Raw genomic sequence first — 23,948 nt, forward strand, 5'->3', positions numbered from 1 at the left:
GACATTTACCCAGAACCACCCGCGACAATGATTTTTGCCCCATCAGCCACTGGGCTCTCAACCCAGAATTCTAAGGGGCAGGGGAGACTGCGAGAATTATGGGATAGCTATGGAATAGCTACCCACAGTGCAACGCTCCGGAAATCGACACTAGCCTCGGACCATGGACGCACATCGCCGAATTAAAGTGCTTAGTGTGGCTGCGTGCACTCGACTTTATACAATCTGTTTTATAAAACCAGTTTATGTAAAATCAGAATAATCCCATAGTGTAGACGTACCCTCAGAGAGGCCAAAAAGAGGACAGAGGTGCAGCTAGCCCCGTAACCATGATGGTGCACATCCCCTCTCCTTGTGTCTTTAGGGGAAGCATCAGTATACCTATGGTTTAGTCTACAGCTTTGAGCTGCTCCCCAATAGCTGCCAAGGTCTGTGCACTGTAGTTCCTCCAGTGATGTTTTCCATGGAAGTCAGCTAGTGATGAGAATGTGTGCTTTCTGGATAAGCGTACCACCCACCACAAGGGGTCACTATCAACTGCAAAAAACCAACACACCCTGCATGTGCCTGATGTTATCTATCACATAACAGCGGACAGACAGGTGGGAAGCAATGCTTCCCTCCAGATTACTTTGTGCCTTTGACAGCACCTTCTTTATAGCCAGAAACACATCTGGCATTGTGTTGCAAGTTACTGAGATGTAGGGGGTGGGAGGAATCAGAAATAGCAGAGCACAGAATTCTTTGAGGGGAGTCAACAAACATGCAGACACAGAGAATCCTGTGGATATAGTGTACTTTGACTTTTAGAAAGCCTTTGACAAGGTCTCACACCAAAGGCTCTTAAGCAAACTAAGCAGTCATGGGAAAAGATGAAAGCTCCTCTCATGGATCAGTGACTGGTTAAAAGACAGGGGAAAAAGGGAGGAATAAATGGTCAGTTTTCTGAATGGACAGAAGTAAATAGTGGTGTCTCTCAAGGATCTGTACTGGGATCAGTGCTGTTCAACATATTCATGAATGATCTGGAAAAAGGGGTAAATTGGGAGGTGACAAAGTTTGCAGATGATAAAAAAATTACTCAAGAGAGCTAAGTCCAAAGCAGATGGCAAAGAGTTACAAAGGGCTCTCATAAAACTGGGTGACTGGGCAACAAAATGTCATATGAAATTCAATGTTGATAATTGCAAAGCAATGCATATTGGAAAATATAATCCCAACTAAATATACAAAATGATGGGGTCTGAATCAACTGTTACTGCTCAAGAAAGAGATTTCGGAGTTATTGTTTATAGTTCCCGGAAAACCATCTACTCAATGTGCAGCAGCAGTCAAAAAAAACTAACAGGATGTTAGAAAACATTAGGAAAGGGATAGGCAATAAGAAGTAAATATCATGCCACTGTATAAATCCATGGTATGCCCATACCTTGAATACTGCAGGCAATTCTGGTTGCCCCATCTCATAAAACACATATTAGAAATAGAAAAGGTACAGAGAAGGACAACAAAAATGATTAAGGATGTGGAACACCTTCCATATGAGGAGAGATTAAATAGGACTTTTCAGCTTGGAAAAGAGATTACTAAGAGGGACTCTGATAGATGTCTATGAATGGGGTGGAGAAAGCAAATAAGGAAGTTGTGGAAGTGGACAAAGGGAATTTGGATATAGACATCTGAGTTTTCAAATCAGAATAGAGCAAGAGTCAGGCTAACTCTAACTATGCAAGACTTCAGGCCAGGGCCTGAGCGAATGGGAAAAACTGTATGAGATGCTGTTTTGACCTTGTGTTAGATAAGCCTGGAACACAGACTATAGTAAGAACTAGCAGAGAAAAGTAAGATATCAGGAAGGAATATATATGAACCAGATGCCGTTGTTGATCGTTACTGTATGTAACAAAAAGGTATAAATACTTGCCCTAATTGTTTATCTGGCAGAGACCTGCCTAGGAAGGGGGAATCCCTGTCCATGCCGCACTCTCCCCCTTGCAATCGCTTGAGAATAAAATGTTCCTGACAAGTTGCAAAACAACCTAAGAGTGAGGACTGTGTTTTCCTTCCACAAAGTGTTATTTACCCATTCACATAACAAAAGAACCAGTGGGCCGATTAAATTAACAGGCACCACATTTAACAATAATATAAGGAAGTACTGCTTCACACAAAGCACAGTCAACCTGTGGAACTTGTCAGCAGGGGATGTTGTGAAGGCTAAATGTATAACTGGGTTAAAAAATTAGATAAATTCATGGAGAATAGGTCCATCAATGGTTATTAGCCAAGATGGGCAGGGAGACAAACCCATTCACTGGTTATCCTTAGTCTTTGCCTAGCTGGCCCAGCCAGGGAATGGATCACTTGAGAATTGCCCTGTTCTGCTCATTCCCTCGGAAGTACCTGGCATTAGCCACTGTCAGAAGACAGGCTACTCGGCTAGATGGTCTGTTGGACTAACCCAGCATGGCCACTCTTACGTCCTAGAAGTTCACATGGAAGCTTAGGGGCTGTGGTCCCACCTCTACGCCCTGTAAACCCACGTTGAATAAGGATCAGACTGTAAGTTGGTCGCCTCCACGCATAGCGGTGACCCGTGCACCCTGTGTCCCCAAGGCGCTCGCTGCAGCCGCACAGGGAACTTGAGCACTGCTAGGGTAGGGACCCAGGCGTCAGCCACGCCCGCTCCGCCATCCTTAACCCAGGTCCCCGCTCACAACTTTGCTCGGCAGTCTCAGCCCCCGCTCAGGGAGCAGACCCCTGGCCCGGTCCTCGGTGCCATTCCCTCTCCCTGAGTACCCCCATCTCCCTTCCCAGCGGCTGGGGGCTCTCCCTGGCCGGGGCGCCGTCCCCTCACCTTCAGGTTGGCCCGGAGGCCGGCAGCCTTGGCCACCTGCTGTAACTCGTTGTATTTGAGCGACTCCAGCTGCGGCAGCGAGTGCAGATCCATGGCGGCAGGACAATGGCAGCGACCGGTCTGTGAGCACGGCCCGCGGTAACCGCCGCGCCCGTGCTTCGAATCTCGCGCTCAACTGACGCCAAACTACTTCGTCCGACCCCCCCATCATTCGAACTTACCCTTCGCGTCCTATCATTGGCTGAGCCACTTACCAGCGGAAGGACAGTGAGACACACCGACAGCCAATGGCATCCTGGGGAAAGGGATTTGTTTTGTTTAAACTCGATTGGCATATGTAAACAGTCTATCAAATTAAATCCCCGCCCTATCCCAAATTATCATTATCTGATTGGGAAGAAGAATGATTGGTATCCAAACTCATCCAATGGCCGGAGGAAATTATTTTACTGTTGCGAGCACCCAGTGAAGTGATTGCTTGTATTTCACCCAATCGGAGAACAGAGCTATAGGTAGTACTCCAATTGGAATAGCGAGGGGGCGGGCGTTGGGTTCGAATCCGGGCGGGAGGTCAGGCACCGCGAGAGCAGAAGATGGCTGTGCGGAGGTGCATCCAGCAGTTGTTCCAGGAGCCTCAGGTTGACGGCGCCATCACCTTCGAGCGGCCGGACCCTGTTCTGCGGAACTGGGGCCGCCCCCCGCGGGAGGACGTGGCCGTGCCGCGCGGCGCGAAACCCCAGCGGGAGCCGAACAGCCCGGGTGGCGGGACGCTGCTGCGCCGAGGGCTCCGGCTGGAGGAGTGCGCCCTCTTCCACTGCCGGGGCTGCCGCTCCGTGCTGAGCGACTCGCTGCACCTCTGCGCCCAAGAGGACCGTTGCCTGCGGGTCCTCGTCTGCTTCAGTGAGTCCCCGGGGCGCCAGACTCTGTGCCTGGGCAGCGGAGCTGCGACTGGACGGAGCCTGGGCCTGGATTCACCAGCGCTCCCTTGGCCTGGTTGCTTGTGGGCGCCCCGGGTCAGCCTCGGGGGCTGGGCAGGGCAGGGCAGGGCTACTTGGCACGGGCGCTGACGTGCGCCTCCGGGGAGGGATGCGGCTGCTGCAGTTGTGGTCCTCAGTGGTCTAACTGCGCGCTTAGCATCCCCTCCGTGGAGAGCAGCGTAATCAGGCGGTTATCCCTGCCCGAGTGTGCGGGTCTTGCAGCGCCTTGTTTTCTTAATGGCCTTAATGCGTGCTCGGAAAGCACGAACTGTTGGGAGACTTCATAAAACGTGGCGTCAGTTTCGATTCCGCTCTGAAGTGACATTAAAACAGTCACACTCTCATCTCTACTCAGTTTGCAAGTGAAACAGCAGTCCTGTAAACTCAGTCGAGACATATGTGGCTGTAAAGCTGCTCCCTTCCCCTCATATTGCCACTGCCCAGCGACTGTTCATTTCATTCCCACTGAGATCTGCCCCACTGTCTGCCAGCTGTGAGCCGTCCTTTCCCTTTTCCTCGCGCTCCATTACAGGATACTCCCAGTAAAGTGGAATTTGCGTGCGTCTTTCAATAGACCCGTTTTTGTGCTAGTGGCTAGCACCAGCAAAAAGTCAGTATTCTATTATGCTTATACAAATTAAAAATTACAAAACATATTTGAATCTGGGATTCAGTCACGTAGTCTGAATAACAGCATTGGAGGATTTTAATTTTTGATGAATGCAAACATTAAGTCAACACAAATGTTAAAAAGAATCTACTAGGATTAAAATGTTTTTTCTGTTAAAATAAATATAGAACAAAAATGAATCCTTCCAAGCTTAAAGATAAAAAGTTCACAACCTTAGTGTTGGGGACAAATAAAAATATTGGTGAATGATCAGTGCCCTATGATTATCTATGGGTTTATCTTTTCAGAAGTCACAAATGATGTTGTTTTGGACGATTCTTTAATGATCGGTATTGAAGGACCCCTTCTAGGATGGTAGGTACCTCAGATGTTGCTTTTTTGCTTTTGGTATTAGTTCTCAATTTGAGATGTTCACAAAGTAGAGCAGAAAGGCATTAATGTGTTGCTTCTGAATTTTAGAAATGTGTTTTGTGCTAGAAGAAAATAAGTTTCTAAAATCCCTCCAGCTCCCTCTTAGGCCACGTCTATACGACGCGCCATATCGGCGTGTTACAATCGATTGCTCGGGGATCGATATATCGCATCTAGATGAGACGCGATATATTGATCCCTGAGCACGCTTACATTGATTCCAGAACTCCACCAAAACCAACGGAGTTCCGGAATCGACATGGCAAGCCGCGCACATCGATCCCGCGTGGTGAAGACGGGTGAGTAGATCGATTTTAGATAATTGATTTCAGCTACGCTATTCTCGTAGCTGAAGTTGCGTATCTAAAATCGATTTTCGCGCGTCGTGTAGACCTGGCCTTAGAGGTGTCTCATAGAATTGACAAATAATCTAGTTTGGTTTTGGACCTGTCCACTGCTTTTTCAACTGAGAAAGCCTTTGTAAATCGACAGCCTATATTCACTCCCCCCAGTACAACTAAGCTTTTGCCCTATTTACCCTCGAGATGGAGGGGGGATCATTTGAGTAAATCAAACAAGGAAGCAATATCTATCCAAAAAAAAAAAAACGGTTTATATACCTGTTAAGATGGAAAGTCTTTTTATATTCTTTAATAGTGAAAGTGAATAAGTTTTGCTGGTAATGAATTAAACAATCAGTAGAAGTTGGTTCACCCAGATATGGTAATGCTTTTTCTTTATCTATTATGGGGTGAATCTAATGGGGGGAAATAATTTGAGTTCATCAAAACTCCGCAGAAAGGGAAGTGGCTAGAGGAGAGTATCTTTGTCAAGCATGGTTTACAGTGTTTTTACTAGACTTCATAGAAGAAAATAAGAAACTGAGTTTGAATCAGGGGTTGCTACTTTCATAGTTGAGCAGCTGCAGTTGCTTGAGCTGCCCCCAAATTTGAGGAGGCAGCCCTGTATCTGTATTGTGCTTGATTCATATTTGGAAGGTTTGTCACAATTATAAGGGTTAGAAACTTTTTAAAGGCAAGTGTGTATTCTGCAGAAGGTGATGGCACTTACTTTCTGTTCCCCATGGGGAAGTGAATTTTTCATAGGCATCTTACACAGCTTGTAATTCTTACCTGTTAAGTTAGGTACTGTATTTGTGTATCCCAAATCACTCTTGGGGCTGTTTTTAGCTTTTCTACTCTAGTGGGGTAGGAGGGACAGGACAAAAAGGAAAACTTAATGGTTGTATAGCTAATGAGTTGATGATGTTATGGTTTCACATACCTCAGTTTCCTCTGTGCATCATTTGTATTTTTTTGTTTTCAATTTTAAGTCTGTCTGAAATAATTTTCTCTTTAAAATTCATAGATGTGTTTCAGTAGCAGCAGGGTATCCTGAACTGACCTTTTAAGTTAGATTTCAGTTTCCATATTTTAACCTCAGCTTCTGGGGTTTTCCAAACTTTTGAGTGGGTAACTGCCTTTAATACAAAGACTATCTTACGGACAGCCTAGCCCACTATTTTACCACAGAGGTTATGGGACTCCTCTTATAGTGCTTCCTTATATGGAGAAGTAATACTACATTTATTGTTATGTGCTGATGGCACTAGTAAGCAGTGTTTAGACTACAGTTTGGAAACTTCTGCTCTACTGAAACCTTTTCTCTCTTTCAGTGCTTACTATGCATTGTACTGTCATTCGTGTGGATTAATGGTGGGCTTCAGCCTCTATTCTGCCTTCGCTGCCCTGGTTCATCTGCGAGGCCTCTTTTGTCTTTTCAAGGACAACATCCTCTGGTTAGTACACACCAATATGATGGATAATGACGAGTTAGAAATTAAGTCCAGAGCAGAGCTCTTCATGGGAAGGGAAGAATACCAGTATAATGAATAATATTTTGATTGCTATAAATCAAGAATAGCAAATGCAGGTTGGTGTTTTCTGCTGCCAGTGAGAACTGATGATATCAAAGCAAACCCTGAACTGCTTGTTCATAGTTTCTCTTTCTGGTGGTAAATGCAGATCAATCAAAAGCTGTGTGAATTCTAATAATAAAAATGCTTCCTGTGGAAGCCCTTACTTTGTCCATAAATAGCAAAATCCTCAGCTACCAATCTACTCTACATTTTTTTTAATGTAGTGCTGAGAAGCTTATAAGAAGGCACATGAAACTTGTCTTCTCCAAATATTATAATATCATTACAAGCCTTTTTGTTTAGAATGACACTGGCTAAGTTTTATAATGTATTGATTAATGTACGTTATATTACTCTGTCTTATACCACCATTAGAATGTAGCCACTGTTGTGCAACCTCCACCTCCAGTATCTATGTAAATTCTTAACTTGGAGAAATTATTTTGCCCTTGCTTTCTGTTGCAAGGGTAATAGAAGTAGAGAGAATGCAACTTTCCAAATTAATACATCTCAGCTAATACATCTGTACTGCTTGAAGATTATTTCTAGCCAGCTTAGTCATAAACACTGTTTTGTTCCTCAAAATACAGAAATACACCTCTACCCTGATATATCGGGTCACGTTCTAACCCAAATTCGGCTATAACATGGTAAAGCAGCGGGGAGTCCCAGGCCCTTTAAAGCGCCACCCAAGCCCTGCTGCTTTACCACATTATATTCGAATTCGTGTGGAGCCCCGGGGCCTTTAAATCACCACCCAAGCCCCACTGCCAGAGCTACAGCGGTGATTTAAAGGGACCAGGGCTTTAAGCTGGAGCACCGGGCCCTTTAAATCCCCGCTGGGGCTCTGGCAGCCAGGCTCGGGTGGTGATTTAAAGGGCCAGAGGCTCCAGCCGCTGTGGGAAGCCCTGGGCCCTTTAAATCACCACTGGAGCTCTGGCAGCGGGGCTCGGGCAGGGATTTAAAAGGCTTGGGGGTCCCCGCAGCATCTGGAGCCCTGGGCCCTTTAAATCACCACCAGGGAAGCCGGTCTAGTCCGGTACATGTACCGGACCAAACCCAATATAACACAGTCTCACCTATAAGGCGGTGAGATTTTTTGGCTCCCGAGGACAGTGTTATATCAGGTAGAGGTGTATATCACAATTGTATATCACTTAACTAGAATTGAGTCAAACTTACTAATTGTTATAATAGCATACTGGTTGTCAAGTAAAAGTGATCTTTTTAGACTGAGGGTCTATCTGTGGCAGCTATAAATTGTAGTTGGTGAAAGAGAGATCAAACAATTGAGGAAGATGAAAGCTTTATTCTATTTTAATATTTAATTATTACATTGACTATTTTTGGTCATAGTTTGGCACCTGCATTAGTTTCTGCATAAACTACCTTTTTATACAATGAATGTTTCTTTGTTTATTACTATTCTCTCTCTTTTGACTTTTGTTTTTCAGTTATCTCTTAAAAACTAAAGCCATGATAGAGGCCTTTGAGATGAACTTTCCTGCTTTGAGCCTAAAGGAACACCTGGGAAAAGTAAAGTTGCTTTGTGATTTTTGTGTGTTTAAAACGAGTGAAATGCAAATTTCATACAAATTAAGTTTTCAGCACCACCGCAAATACACTAAACTATTAGAACAGTCATGCTTAATAATCCCATGAACAAATGGATGTGCATGTTCTTCTGGCACAGGACAGCAACTTATCTTTAAAGGGGATTAAAGGAACACAAGCAGGTTTAATTTAACCTATAGTTCTTGTCTGTGTCAACATCCTGTTATTGAAATTCGTTTTTCTTCAATTTATTCTTCACCACTGACATTTACTTTCTGCATCAAACTTAGGATGGACGACAATTAGTCACAGTCTTATCTAATTGACTTCTATGTTCTCATATATTGCAACGTTTGGGCTATGCTAAATGTAGAAGAATGCTGCTACTGTAAAATTTGATTCTACTGTTTTTCAGTTTCATGGGGATACTTCTATTTAAATCCTGTAACTGCTTTTACAGTACCCTATATTTTAGGCCTATATTAGTTTGAATATTGCTTTTTCTTCAACATTTATTCTTCCTAAGTTGTAAACCACTTCTGCTTTTGTCTTTGTTTTCTGGTCTGAATATGAAATTGGGCCTGATATGTTTTTTGAAGACTTCTCTCCTCCTACAAGTCCTCTTCAGGCCTTTCTGGGTACATCTACACAGCAACTAGATACCCCTGCAGCTGGCCTGGGCCAGTCAACTTGGGTTTGGGCTGCAGGGCTGTTTCATTGCTGTGTAGACGTCCAGGCTTGGGCTGGAGTCTGAGCTCGAGGACCATGCGAGGTGTGAGGATCCCACATCTCAGGCTGCAACCTGAGCCTGGAAGTCTACACAGCAGTGAAACAACCTCACAGCCTGAGCCCTATGAGCCAGAGTTGGTTGGCCTGGTCCAGATGCAGGTGTCTAGCTGCTGTTTGATCAGAATTGCAAACAATGTTTGTTTTTGAAAGGTTTGCTTACAAGGGATGTTGCTAGAATGATCATAGGATTGAGCTCTTTATGGAATGTTTGCCATTCATAAAATAATGATGTGTGCAGGACTCTGTTTACAGTGGTAACCTGATGGTATCTCAGGTTGTCCTTCAAATAATTGTCCACACAGATTCCGTTGGGGAGCGTTCACTTGTGCGAGATCAGACACTGCTATTAAAAAGAATCCTTTATTACTGCACCTATATCCTGGATGTCTTATTGCCCTCTGTAGTTGGGGACAAAAAGGGTGGAGAAGTCTCAACCATCACTCAGTTCCTTCTTACCACCTGTGGCTAAAAGACAGAACCCGTTTTTAGTGTCTGCATCCTATGTGGCTTTAGCTTTAGCATTTCAATAGTTACTACTTATTCTGTAGGTTACTTTTACCCACTGGTTTTATTTAAAAAAAATAAAAAAATACTCCCATATAATACCTTAAAATGCCTGACATCAAATCACCAGGGTTCAAAATGTGTCCCTCTTGTGATGCTGCAATGCCCATTATTAATGGATATTTCTAGGTGTCTAATTTGCCTAGCAGGCAGATACGTCTCGGAGTGCTGCTCTCTATTCCACTCTTTTTCTAAATGTGCTTCAGTATACGAGGGAGGCAAGGCTTAAGCTCTGCCTCCTGGAAAAGTTGATGTAAGCCTCATTGGATCGGCAGATCCCTGGCATAACTTCACCAATTAGGTCAGTCACAGGCCTCCAGAAGCCCAGTGAGCCAAGACACCACTCTGAGCTCCTGGGCCACCTTTTAAGTTCGGTTTGTCCATCACATTCACATCTACTTCCAAAATGGGGCTTCAAGGAGAGCCACACCTGGGATCAGGGCAGGTGCCACCCCCTTTCCAAGCAGGAGACAGAGATCCTTTCTTAAGACTACTTCTATTAAAAGCTTGAAATCAGAGTCCTGCTTCAGTACCTCCATATTGAAATCAGAATGATGGTTCCTTTTCAGCATAAGGACCTGTCAGCACTGAGTGCCCTATATGCAGTACTGGCCTCTTCAGTACAACTTCAGTGCTGGGCCTAAAACAAGGTCTCTTGGTGCTCTGGAGTCACCTTTTATTGAGAAACTTGGAAGGGTGGTCTCCAAATCCTCAACTTCTCACCCAAAGGTTCACTCCTTTTTGTCTTACTCAGTGGAACACACCAGGCCTCTTCCTCTGAGCATCCCCTTCGATCCCCTGTGGGTAGCACGGTGGGAATTGAGCTGGGAGTTTGGGGATTAATCTCTGAAGGGTGTCAGGAAGTCATTGGGGTCCTGCAGTATCCACCCATGTGCCATCCGTCCCACTGCTCTTACCAGGTCTGGCCATATTTGTCCCCTTCAACTGAGAAACCATATTCTAGGAAGTCCAAATCCTTTGCAGTCTACAGTGCCAGAGCTTTATCACCGAAGAAACAATTCCAACCTGCACAAGTACCTATCCTAGCCATAATTTATGAAAGTTGAGGAAGACTATAATGGAGACAACCATGCTCCTGAACAACCACTTTATGCTGTATCCTTGTGCTCCTCCAGCTGAAGCAATTAATCCTCTATCTGTTGCCTCACTAGATGAGCTAAAAGTCTTCCAAGACCTGATGAGATGAATGGTGGAGATGCTGGATACCATAATATATTAACCCATCTCCTTGAAGATGAAGTTTGCAGGATAAGTGCTGGACTGCTTGAACCAGTCAAGATAATTTGGCATACACATGCCTCAGTTCCACTTACCTGGTACCCTCCTATCAGTTTTCTTGGAGGTATCAGCCATGAGATTTGAATATTATCAGCATCCTACTTTAGGCACTCTGATGGTATAGGCATTTCAAGTAAACCTAAACATCAAGGCCAGCTGAAATATACCCCTCAAGAGACGGACGCCAAAAAACAATCTCTGGTCGAAAAGTCTACTTGTTGAGCCTCCAGATGAGAATAGCAAATTACCAGGTGCTACTCAAAATATGATTCTTTGATTTGGGATCGGCTTTCCAACTTTCTCAAATTCTTGAAGGAGACCCAAGAGAATTCAAAATCTCTAATGGCAGAAGGTCAGCTTATAGGCAGCCTTGTATTTTAAGCAGCATTAGATATATCTGATATGGCAGCAAGAACTATGCCCACTGCTGTTACAATAAGAAGGTAGTCTTGGCTGCAAGCATCTGGGTTCCTCCCAAGTTACCACTAAGGACCTCCCATTTGAGGGAAACTAGCTATTTAATGGTGGCACAGATGAGCACTTCCCACTCAGAAAGACTTGTGAGTGATCCTGCAATCCTGGGGACTGGAACATACAGCCTCAAAGAGAGAGCAACAGAAGCATCAGCTGTTCTATGGTCATTTTGTCTATCACAATATTATTCTCAGACTTTCAGTGCCCCCAAGAAAGAGGCAGAGACTTCACCTGGTCAAACCGCTGCCTCTTCTTCAGCTGCCTCACAGTCTAGGGCATCACACAGGAATCAAATCAAGGGGCTGCCTGGACCACCTTCAGATCCTTCTTTTTTCACCCCTGCCTGGCAACTGCCTTACTTCCAAGAAGCCTGGGTTAGAATAACCTCAGACTGATTGGTCTTTGAGATAATCATCAATGGGTATCACTTCCAATTTTAAGCTGCTCCAATGCCCTCCTAGTCTCTCTTCAGGAACCCTTCCCATGCGGGAGTCTACCTCCTGCTTCAACGAGTTTCTCATATGACTGGGAGCTGTGGAAGAAATACCCCCAGATTTCTGTGGTAAGAGCCTTTATTCCCATTGGGGTTAGGAAGTGAAGAAGAGAATGGGTCTCTCTTTCCCTGTCTTTGATGTTTTAATGCTTTCATCTATCATTTCATGTTCCACATGCTTGCCCTAGATTCTGTCATACCCTCTTTGGATCCAGTGGTCTGTAGTTCTCAACTTCAGGATGCCTATTTTCACACTTAGATTTATTCAGCTCACAGAAAGTAGCTGAGATTCATAGGAGCATCTCATTAACAATACAGGGTTCCTACTCTTTGGCCTCTCCACCGCCCCATGAGTCTTCAAAGTTCTTACTATGGTGGCAGCTCATCTGAGAAGGCAAACAATCCAGGTATACCTATATTTAAACTGGAGCATTTGAGGGAAATCCCCATGGCAAGTGATCAGCTCTTTTCATGTGTCTTTTAAATCTTCATTTCGCTGGGCCTCAAGGTCAGAGACAAATCCACACTAGCACCAACTCAAAGGATAGAGTTCATCATTGAAGTGATGAGATTTCACACTTGTTGGAGCATACCTCCTCATAACAGAGATTCCAAACTATGACAGATATCAGACAGCTCCAAGCACTCTCCAAGACATGAGTGAGGACCTGTCTACTTTGTATACTGTGTTGTAATTGAAATGTAGAAAAAACATCCAAAAATATTTAATCAATTTCGGTTGGTATTCTATTGTTTAACAGTGTGATTAAAACTGTGATTAATCACAATTTTTTGAGTTAATCGCATGAGTTAACTGCAATTAATCGACAGCCCTATTATTTACCTTACAGTAACGCAGCAGATTCCATGCCTTGCCCTCCTTCCCTGCGAATTCAGAGTCCTGTTATAGGATTCTTATTAGTGAAGGGTGGTTGAGGCTGCTCTCCCCTTTATGCCCTCTGCTGTAAGGGCGAGAGGACACTCAGAGTGTAGGCACAGCTACAAAAAACACTGCTGTTAAAAATAATTTGATCTTTGGCACAGGTGCACCAACAGTAGAATCTGGACAACACATCTCAAAGAACCACAGTTACTGTAGGGCAGTGGTTCCCAACCTTTTTGGCTGGCGGGCGCCAGCCAAAGGACCACTGCGGTGGTGGAGCACCCGCTGAAATGCTGACGCCTCTTGATGACGCCGCTTGCTGGCGACAAGCGACGTCATCAAGAGGCGTCCCTGCCGAAATTCGGGAGTGACGCCTCTTGATGACGTCACTAGTCAACAGCAATCTGCATCAGCGAGAGGCGTCGCCCCCAAAATGCCGGCAGGTGCTCTCCCGGGGACCAGGACGCGGGCGCATTAAGATGCCCCTGCGGGCGCCATGGCACCCACGGGCACCGCACTGGGGAGCACTGCTGTAGGGTATATAACTGTTCTTTACCTACCGTTAATTTTTTTTTCTTCTAGTTGAAGGAACAACTTGTGGGGGTCCATGGGCGCCTAGAGTTACTGATTAAGAAGCTGGAAGAACTGAACCAACAGATCACCGTGGCTGACAAGCAGGGCTATGCATCAAGGACAGTTGGCCTAAAGCTAGGGTTTGCAGGAATCAAGTCAAGCAGTTAATATGCCATCATAGAATATGGAGCTATTTGTGTATCATTGCAGGTTTATTCACTGAGGTGAACAAAGTGGTTTGAAATCACCACCACCCTGAAAAATGTCAGAGAACGCTAATTTGCCACTTTGTTTTATGTGTGAAAAGCTTTTGCTGAAATATAGCTCAGACTAGTGAAGTGGACTGGATTTTTGAGGAGCAAGAAACTGTTTCCTCCTTCTGAGGGTATGGCTACACTTGAAACTTCAAAGCGCTGCCACGGCAGTGCTTTGAAGTGCGAGTGTGGTCGCAGCACCAGCACTGGGAGAGAGCTCTCCCAGCGCTGCACGTACTCCACATCCTGATGGGGTTTAGCTTGCAGCGTTGGGAACCGCACACCCAGCGCTGCGGCACTGTTTACACTGGCGCTTTACAGCGCTGTATCTTGCAGCCCTCGGGGGTGTTTTTTTCACACCCCTGAGCGAGAAAGTTGCAGCGCAGTAAAGCGCCAGTGTAGCCAAGGCCTGAGACTTCAAAACAAATACCTCATCCTTGCAGTACTTCCACTCTTGGAGGTGTAATACAGCTTTTACTGTGGTTCTTCCTGTGCAATATATGGTTTAAAAACCAGCTGTTGGAAACTAAGCTTTTAAGTTCCTGAGAGTGATTCAAAATATGCTACCATGTGATGTTATTCAAGATCAACCATTATACAATGTTCTTAGTAGGGGCTGAAACCCTGGTATCATCTCTTCATGTAGAGGAAATGTTCACAGGAGCTAGGCCTTGATCCAGATGTCTTCCTGTTGAGTCTTGAATGGGTTCTTTCTCTTGCTGTGACTTTTTTTTTTATTATTATTATTTATTTAGTATATGTGGGAGAGAGAGTGAGAGGGCTCTTCTTCCTTCCTGGCTCTGGGGGTAGAAGCTTCTCTCTATACCTGGGAAGATGAAATGAGCTTCCCTTTTCACTCCCCCTCCACAGAAGGCATACTTATGTTTTAAAGCCTCCAATATGTTGGGAAATTATGCCTGAAATTTTTATCAGACATAGAGGGGAAAGTACTTACATGCTCATTTTAATTCCATTGATAAGTGATTCCTCCCCCCGCCCTGCCCCATGCCATGAGCAAAAGATTACAATCAGCATTGGTTCTGGCCTGAGTTGCTGATCTCAGCAACCCTGATACCTCATGCTTTTTCAGTTAGTGGTTTGTTTGATTTTTCTCAAATCTGAGCTATGTAGGAAAAATGCAAACTTCTAAACGAGAGAAGGGAGTCTGGGACTGCTGGAAAACAGCCCATTCCATGATACTAGAATGGTCTGGATCAGCAGCTATCACATAATAAATCATGTGGAGTTTTTTGGTTAATGATCATAGGAAGTCTTTTGCAGTATCCATTCTGGTTACACCAAATACTTGGCAATAACCTAGAATAGCAACAGCTGTGTTTTAAGGTACTCAGACTGAAATAGGAGAACTTAATATCTCCTCAACTAGTGCTAAATTCAAATCTTGTAAATTACTTACTGCATTTTTAAGCTATATAATTGTGTATGCTCCACAACCATCACAAGAGCTGATACTCAAATATATCATAGCACTTTTCAATAGTAACAGAATTAGTAACTAAAGGTGAAGTCAAAAACTAGGTGTTTGATGTAAACATGAGATTTTTGTATAAGTATTTTGCATATCAACCTATTTGTTTGAGACCAGATAGGTGCAGTAATCTCTTTGATTGGACCAACTTCTGCTGGTGGAAGGTACAAGCTTTCAAGCTACACCGAGCTCTTCTTCAGCTCGGTGTAGCTTAAAAGCTTGTACCTTTCACCAGGAGAAGTTCATCTAATAATTTCCTGACCTACCTTGTCTGTATCCTATCCAGGGACTAACACAGCTACAGTAACACTGCAAACAACCTATTTTGTTCATACTAGCAGATTTTATTTCCTCTTCTATAAGAGCTGTAGTCAGAGCCTCTGAGAACAAATTGTTCTTTTAAATAGCAAATACTTCAGAAGTCCTTATTTTTGTTAAAGGTCCAAAGTTACTGTATACTACTTAACTAGTGTAGGAATAAGGGAATTTCTTGGGCATTGTTCAAGCAGTGGAGATGACAATTCTATTTTAAGGTCTAGGCTATACTACCAGTAATACATAGTTGATCTCCTTTTGATGTGAATAAACTATGCTTGATCTTTGGACAAGAGTATAATCTTAATATTGTAACTTAATTTTGCAGTTATTTGTTCAGCCTCTTAACTGTTGCATTCAGCATTAGTCTTGAAAAAATGCTTAACTGTGAGACCAGTTCTCTCCCCGCTTCTCCATTTCCCCTCCCTCTTTGTCTCTTGTCCCCTCTATCTCTGCAGTAACTCCAGTTACCTCCCATGGGCTTTAGTCCTACCTCCTGTCTGCTAAGATTAAATAAATGGTTAATGTTTATAAAAAGTGCCATGTTTCAAAATCAGCACCCTAATAGGGGAGCAAGGGTATCAACACATTGACCCACTGTTTCATTGCTGTTAACTTGGAAGAAAAGCCTCTGTCAGTTACATTTTGTTCATGTATTCAGCACTATCTTTGCCATGGTTAGGGCTAGAATTTTTTGAAAGCTGAAATTCGGTAGATCTGATTATATTCTACAGCTCGTGTAAATCAAACGGGCTTGATCTGATCTCTGGTGTAAGTCTAAATCTCCTCTTAGGCCAGTGGTTTTTAACCTTTTTTTAAATTTATTTGCAGACCCCTAAATTTTTAATGGAGGTGCGGACCCCTTTGAAAATCTTAGACATAGTCTGGGGACTCCCAGAGGTCTGCAGATCACAGGTTGAAAACCACTGTCTTAGGCCATGTCTACTCTGCAGCTGTAGAGCCATAGATGCTTCTTACATCGACAGAAGGGGGTTTCACGTAGAGAGGTGGATTAACTACATACCAAGAGGTGGTAGCTAGGTCAATGGAGGAATTCTTCTGCATGTACACGGGGACTAGGGGGGTGCAGGAGGTCGACCTAACAATAGTGCAAAAATTTTCACCGCCCTAACGTGACTTAGCTCAACCTAGCTAACTTTTCAGTGTAGAGCAGGTTTCAGATATTAGCTCTTTGGGGCAGGGATCATCTGTTTGTTCTCTGTACAGCAGCAAGGGTGATCCTGTCCTGGTCCATGAATAGGGCTCCTAGGTGCTACAGTTATAGAAATAATGCACTGTTGCAATATTTTACTACTTCAAGTGATTACTTATGTGTATTCCACAGTAGGTGTGCATGCTCACCAAATGCACCAGTGCCGGGAGTTTTTCCCTTAGTAGTACCCATACTGGGGGAGCACTGCTGCAACCCCTGGAGTGGTGCCTCTATATTGCTCTATAAGGGGAGCTGCGCATTCTCCCCACCCTCAGTTCCTTCTTGCCACCAGTGAAGGTAGTTGGAACTTCGTGCTTCAGCCTTGCTGCAGCTTCGGTAGTTAGTCTTAGTAGTACAGTTCTTCCAATAATTAAATAGTTTTCTTCAATTAGTCGTCCGGGCTCGGGGCATGGCCCGTGCCCCAGACTTCTCAAGTCATGCGACTCCTGTTGCAGTTCTATGCCAAGAAACGACCCGCACACTCAGTGTCCCTGTTGCTTGGGTGAGACCCACGTAAGTGAACACTCTAGGATCTGCAGATCATTCAAGCCCCGAACTAAGAAGGAGAGGGATATTAGACTTCATGCTCTCCTAATGGAATCAACGCTGGCCTCAGCACCGGCACGGTGAACGGACTCAGCGCCTGGCACTGTGCCTTTGGTACGGAGTGAAGTCCCCTCCACTAGCCAGCACTGCTCCCCCTTCAAGAAGCGGGGAAACTCAGTGGCGCTGAGACAAAGATAGGAGGCTGGACCTAAGCTGGGCAGCCCCCAATCCCCCTGGGGACCCAGGCCTCTGACTCGTGTTGAGCAAAGCAGCCTGGTCCCGTCCGCGCATGCCTCCCCTGCAGTGAGGATGCCATCAACTCTGGAGGCTGCACAGGCCACGCGTGACATCTTAATCCTTCCAGTACCCGGGGCACCGCCTGAGATGGGCCCCCAGTCTTGAGGGAAGCTGCCACTGGGAGCACAACAGCCCTACCCGAAGCGGCACTGTCCCCGCTCCGAGGACCGCGCGCTGCCTTGCTCGACGCGGTGTTCCCACAGCCTGCGCCTGCCCTCTACCTCACTTAGACTGACAGGCTTGCCACCTGTGAAAGAGCCTCAGGGCTCCTTCATGCCCAGCGACCGGGGATGCAGGCACTGGGATAAGCGGCGCTGATGCTCCTCTTCACGCTGCAGCTACTGGAGCCAATCCCGATGCCACCAATGTAGACGCTCCAATTCGAGTTCCCCCTCTACCAGGTATCGCACGCGGCACTCCTCTTGAGATTCTCTGGCACTGAAGCATCGTAGCTCTGACCGCTGGGGTGAGTACAAGAGCAGCACCTTAGATAGGTACTGATCCTCGGTGAGATCCTCGTCACGTGGATGGCACCATCACTCTCGCTGCTCCTACGGAACCGTATGGTTGATGATGACCTGAGCATCAGCACTCAGCTGCTCGTCTCCAAGTCATGCGGCTCAGTGAGAACAAACTGCGCTGCTCGGCCCCCAAGTCAGTCAGTGGCACAGCACACCATGGCAGGGGCAGTGGTGTCAATGGGCACCGTGGCCGCAGATGCCTGCCCAGGCGAGATCTCACTCGGTGGCTGGAGCATCTCAGGCTCCTTTGGCCTCCCCTCCTCGGCAGAGGAAAAAGTCAACGGGTCTTGAGCCGACGGCACCGCACCTGGAATCAGACCTGGGCATCAACCCATCAGTACCCCCCGCTGCCCAAAGCACCATGCTGGTCTCCTTGCCAGCAGTGGAGGAGGCCATAATGGCACCGCTGCCGATCCTACAGGAGGACTTCAAGCTTCACCAGGAGCTCCTTAAGCAGATGGCGTCCAAGCTCTAGCTCCGGGCTGAGGAGTGGAGGAGGCGTCTGACTCTTTTTAATGTGCTCTCGTCCCTGACACTGGGCTCGGTGGCCCTGCCTTTCCACCAGGAGGTAGCCAATATCTCGACTACCCTGTGGCAACCCCAGCTTCCTTGGCCCCCATCTCCAAGAAAGCGGAGATATTTCATGCTAGCTAAGGACCATGAGTACCTGTAGTCCCAGCCGGCATCTAACTCCCTGGTGGTGGAATCAGTGAACCACCAAGAACGTCATGGTAAACCCGCACCCACCCCCAAAGATAAGGATGCCAGGAGACTGGATACGTTTGGCATGAAGGTTTATTCCTCAGCGAGTTTCCAGCTCAGGGTGGCCAACTATCAAGCCCTACTGAGCCGGTATGGCTTCAACCTATGGGGGTCCCTACCAAAGGTTGAATCTCTCCTCCCCGAGCGGGACAAAAAGGAGTTCAAGGCTCTGGTAGAAGAAGGAGCAGCAGCAGATAAAGCAGCCCTCCAGGTGGTGTCGGACACGGCCGCCTGCGCAATAGCCTCCGCCATATCCATATGCAGGACATCGTGGCTTCTCCTGTCCAGACTGTCTGCAGAGTCCCAGTCCTTGAGGCAGCACCTTCCCTTTGACGGGAAAGCGTTGTTCAGGGACCAAATTGATGTCCGCCTGCATGGGATGAAAGACTCCCACACCACCCTGCAAAGCTTGGGCCTGTATGTCCCTCCGACGGACAAGCCCAGGCTGCAGGCTTTGGCTCCCCTTGCTAAGAGCAGATACGAGCCCCTGCCCAAGAGACCGAAGTAACAGAGGTGTAGGTCCCAAGGTCAGTCCCGCTCAGCCCCATGACCAGGCCACTCAAAGGGCAAAAGGCAGGGAAAGAGGCAGTTTTGACTCTTTGCGGGGGGCCACCAGGCCTGTTGCCAGGGAAGCGCCCCCCCCCCCCCGTTAATAAATTTTGTGTTCTGCAACCGTTTATCTGCCTTCCGTGTGGAGTGGTCCCATATAATATCGGACCAATACGTCCTCAACACTATCTCCAAGGGCTACAAGATGCAGTTCACCTCACACTCCCCTGCCCCCTCAACACCCCATGCCCCGGCTAAGCCTTAGGGACCTGGAACATGCCTGCCTTCTAGACCAGAAGGTAGCACACCTCCTCCGCCTGGGGGGCAGTGGAAAGGGTACTGGTAGAATTCCAGGGCAAGGGCTTATACTCCTGGTATTTCCTGATCCCAAAGGTGAAAGGTAGACTCAGACCCATCCTAGACCTATGGGATCTCAACAATGTTATGGTCCACTACAGGTTCTGGATGGTATCCCTGGCCTCTCTTGTTCCCTCCCTGGACCCAGGGGATTGGTTCACGGCCCTGGACCTCCAGGAAGTGTATTTCCACATCCATATATTCAAGGGACAGAGGCGCTTCCTCTGATTCCTGGTGGTCGGGGGGACCATTACCACTTCACCGTCCTCCCATTTGGCCTTTCCACGGCTCCCAGGGTTTTCACCAAATGCATGGTGGTGATAGCAGCCTACCTCCGGAGGAGAGGGGTGCCGTTCTTCCCATATCTGTACGATTGGCTTCTCAAGGGTGCCTCCTGGTCCCAAGTGCAGGCCCAGGTGGGACTTCTGTCTGTGTGCGCAGATCTTGGCCTAGTGGTGAACGAGACCAAGTCTACTTCGTTCCAGTTCAATGCATAGAATTCATAGGGGCGCTACTGGACTCATTAGAGGCTACAGCCTCTCTTCCCCAAGATACGTTCAAGACCCTCAAAGGTCTCATTGCCTCAGTCAGGGCCTTCCCTTTTACGATGGTGAGGGCATGCCTTCAAATACTCGGGCACATGGCAGGGTGCACGTATGTGGTTTGCCATGCCAGGCTCAGAATAAGGCCCCTCCAGCTCTGGCTGACCTCCCAGTATTCCCAGGCCTGGGATGGCCTGGACAAGGTTGTCACGATACTGTCCCAGGTAGTTGCTGCCCTTCAATGGTGGTCCCACCTGCGCAATCTCCCCCTCACTAGACGTGGTGTCGGATACCTTAGACCTGGGCTGGGGAGCCCATATGGGGAACATTCAAACACAAGGGAGATGGTTGACCTCAGAATTATTCCTACACATAAACGTCAGGGAGCTCAGGGCAATACGGTTAGCATGCGTAGCTTTCAGCGGGCACCTTTGTGGGAAGGTGGTCAGAGTCCTCATGGACAATATGGCTGCAATATATTACATCAAAAACAGGGAGGAACGCTCTCCTCAGACCTATGCCTGGAAGCCCTAAGCCCGTGGGAGTTCTGGGTAGCCCACGATATCTCCCTGTGAGCCTTCCACCTACCTGGCGTCCACGTGTGAGCCGATCATCTCAGCAGGGTTTTTTCCCACTACTATGAGTGGTCACTCCACTGGGAGGTCATCCTCCAGCTCTTCCAGGAGTGGGGAGTTCCCCAGGTCGACCTCTTTGCAACCGACCAGAACTGACGCTGCCCCTAGTTCTGCTCCAGGGGAGGGGCAGGAAGGGGGGTGATTTTCGGATGCTTTCTTCCTTCAGTGGTCAGGCCAACTTTTCTATGCCTTCCCACTTTTTCCCCTAATAGGCAAAGTACTGCAAAAAGTAAAACCAGAGAGGACGCGGGTCATCCTCATAGCCCTGGACTGGGCCCATCAACACTGGTATGGGACCCTCCTGCAACTCCTAGCGGCTCCCCCGTGGAGGCTGCCGCTTTGCCGAGATCTCCTTTCTCAGGAAGGGGGATGCCTCCTCCACCCCAGCCTGGCCGTGCGTCATCTGACAGCATGGTTGCTCTGTGGTTAGATGAGGAGGAGGGGAGGTGTTCAGAAAACATCAAACGAGTTCTGCTGGGAAGCAGAAAGCTGTCCACACAACGGATGTACCTAGCCAAATGGTCCAAGTTCTCTACGTGGGCAGGGTAGTGGGGAACCTCCCCATCATCTGCATCGCTCCAATTCGTTCTTGATTATCTCCTGTCCCTTAGGACTCAAGGGCTAGCGCCTGCCTCTGTCAGGCTGCATTTGGCAACCATATCAGCCTTCCACCCGCCCTGGTACAGAGCCACTTGGTCTTTTCCCACCATATGACCTGCTTTTTAAAGTGCCGGGATCATTCATTTCTGTGTGCCAGGCCCCTTGTCCTGCAATGGGATCTAAACCTAGTGTTCTCCCACCTCACGGGTCGTCCCTTTGAACCCTTGACCACATGTTCCTGGTCCAAGCTGTCATAGAAGGTAGCATTCCTTGTTGCTATCACATCAGCTCTTCATGTCTTGGAGCTTAGGGCCTTGACCTTGGAACCCCCGTATACAGTCTTCTACGAGGATATGGTCCAGCTTTGCCCACACCCTGCTTTTCTCCCGAAGGTGGTCTCTGCCTTCCATATGGATCAGGACATCTTCCTACCGTTACTCTGTCCTAAGCCCCATTCCTCCAATGAGGAATGCTGCCTACACGCTAGATGTGCACAGGGCACTGGCCATTTACTTGGACAGTACCAGGCTGTTCTGGAAATCCTCGCAGCTGTTCGTTGTGTCAGCTGAACGTATGAGTGGGCAACCGATTTCAACCTAGTGCCTTTCCCACTGGATCACCTCGTGCATATGCACGTGTTATGACCTGGTAGGGATTCCCCTGCTGCCTATCATTAAGGCGCATTCTATGAGAGCTCAGGCCTCGTCGGCCGCTTGTACAGCTCACATCCCTATCGAGGACATATGTAGAGCTGCCACGTGGTCCTCTGTCCACACCTTTTCTTCACATTATACGATTGTCTCCCAAACATGGGATGATGCCAGGTTTAGTAGGGTGGTACTCCGTCCCGGAAACCCTTAAACTCCTACTCACCTCCATCAGATATAGCTTGGAGTCACCTACTGTGGCATACACATGAGCAATCACTTGAAGGAAGGAAGGACAGTTACCTGTTCCATAACTGGCGTTCTTCGAGATGTGTTGCTCAGGTGTATTCCGCATCCTGCCCTCCTTCCCCTCTGTTGGAGTTGTCTGGCAAGAAGGAACTGAGGGCCGGGGGAGTGCACAGCTCCCCTTATAGCACTAGAGAGAGGCACCACCCCAGGGGTTGCAGTGGTGCTCCCCCTGTATAGGTACTGCTAAAGGAAAAACTCTCGGCACCGGTGCACATGGCGAGCACGCACACCTACCATGGAATACACCTGAGCAACACATCTCGAAGAATGCCAGTTATGAAACAGGTAACTGTCCTTTCCCTGGGGAAGAGTAACTGCTCAATGAACAAGTAAAACTAGCTTTTTCTTTCTTTCTATGGTGGAGTGAATAGATATTGTGCATGGACTAGTAAACTCATGACTTTGTAACAATGCTGTAATGGGAAATGCCTTAAATAGTAGAGGATGTTCTGCCATGCTGATTCCCCATTATACTTCACTGGCCTCCAGTGCTGAGGAGAAACTAATCCTGCTTGATTAGACTGCAGTCCTCTTTGTGGACTGTCTGTTTCAACCTTAACATTTTTCTTCAGTTCCATTTAAAGCCTGCTGTATTCTATAGCACATTCCTGTTCTAAGTTTCCACTTACAAAATCCCACTCTCCTGTGTGAAGAAATCCTTCTATAGGTGAAAAGAATGTAAATTAATAGATTCAGGCAGTCATTACTGCAGACAACTTAATACAATAGGTATGATGTATGAACTGCCCCATACATCTTAATAAGATGTTGACACTTTTAACCTAAACACTGCACTGTGTAAACATTAAATTATTTTATCAGAAACATTCAGTGCTTTGTGCTTGTTCCACAATGCTGAGCAGCCACTGCCACCCAAGAACTCTAACTACCATATGCAGCTTATTTTGAATGTACAGTCAATCTGCTATTCCTTGTTTTATGTAGTTTACCGTGTGAGAGATCTATTGCAGAACTGAGTCTGTTGTAACAGAAGGCTTGCTAAAGAATTCTGCTCCTGCTTCTCAGAGTACAGAGAGCCCTGTTAAGTCTATCTGTAACACTACAGTTACAATGTTTACAGTTTCACTGTGCAATGTTTAGTCAGGGCTGGGAGAAATTTATACTGCACATAGCTGAGCTGTTAATTCTCTACTTCTAGAGTTGAGACTAATGCATCTGCGCAGGGAAAGCTTTGAAAAGAGCTATAACTTTTCTTAACATGCTATTTGCATGTTTAATACTGCCTATGAAGGTTAAATAACTGAAAGGGAGAATGACAGTGACAACTAAGCTTAATTGAATGTTTATCTCCAGCCTTCTGGCATAAAAGGAGAAACAGACTATTGGCATTTTTCAGAGGTGTTAAGAACCCCTAGGTCTGTTTGAAGTAACCTCTGAAAGTCAGGCCATACAGGTGTGTGTTTAATGTAAAGGGCAAACAGGTAGACTACACCTTACTGCTACAGCTTGGTAGTTTTATCCCTAAAGA

At 46.6% G+C, this 23,948-nt stretch overlaps 3 protein-coding genes across 3 annotated transcripts in view; 1 reads left to right on the top strand and 2 right to left on the bottom strand.

The window, feature by feature from the left end:
* NUSAP1 (nucleolar and spindle associated protein 1) overlaps positions 1–3,006 on the bottom strand; it is a 56,147-nt gene extending 53,141 nt beyond the window's left edge. Inside the window, exon 1 of the mRNA XM_075065460.1 lies at positions 2,858–3,006. Coding sequence (XP_074921561.1) covers positions 2,858–2,950 — 93 coding nt within the window. The 5' untranslated portion in view covers positions 2,951–3,006. The remainder of the gene's footprint in view (positions 1–2,857) is intronic.
* The window catches only part of CHP1 (calcineurin like EF-hand protein 1), a 255,811-nt gene that overhangs the window by 163,505 nt on the left and 68,358 nt on the right, over positions 1–23,948 (bottom strand). The gene's annotated exons all lie outside the window — the stretch shown is intronic.
* OIP5 (Opa interacting protein 5) lies at positions 3,451–14,267 on the top strand. The gene is made up of 5 exons (XM_032769048.2): positions 3,451–3,757; positions 4,753–4,819; positions 6,552–6,674; positions 8,249–8,330; positions 13,433–14,267. The coding sequence occupies exons 1-5, from the start codon at positions 3,451–3,453 to the stop codon at positions 13,589–13,591; spliced, it is 738 nt and encodes a 245-aa protein (XP_032624939.1). The 3' UTR covers positions 13,592–14,267.

The sequence above is a fragment of the Chelonoidis abingdonii genome, chromosome 4 (assembly GCF_003597395.2).
Source record: "Chelonoidis abingdonii isolate Lonesome George chromosome 4, CheloAbing_2.0, whole genome shotgun sequence".
Lineage (NCBI taxonomy): Eukaryota > Metazoa > Chordata > Testudines > Testudinidae > Chelonoidis > Chelonoidis abingdonii.

Bases quoted from the DNA above. Each gene is read 5' to 3' on its own strand.
- OIP5 (XM_032769048.2), top strand. From the start codon at position 3,451: ATGGCTGTGCGGAGGTGCATCCAGCAGTTGTTCCAGGAGCCTCAGGTT. The intron at 4,820-6,551 runs GTAGGTACCTCA...TCTCTCTTTCAG, and splicing joins GAAGGACCCCTTCTAGGATG to TGCTTACTATGCATTGTACT. The intron at 6,675-8,248 runs GTTAGTACACAC...TTTGTTTTTCAG, and splicing joins TTCAAGGACAACATCCTCTG to TTATCTCTTAAAAACTAAAG.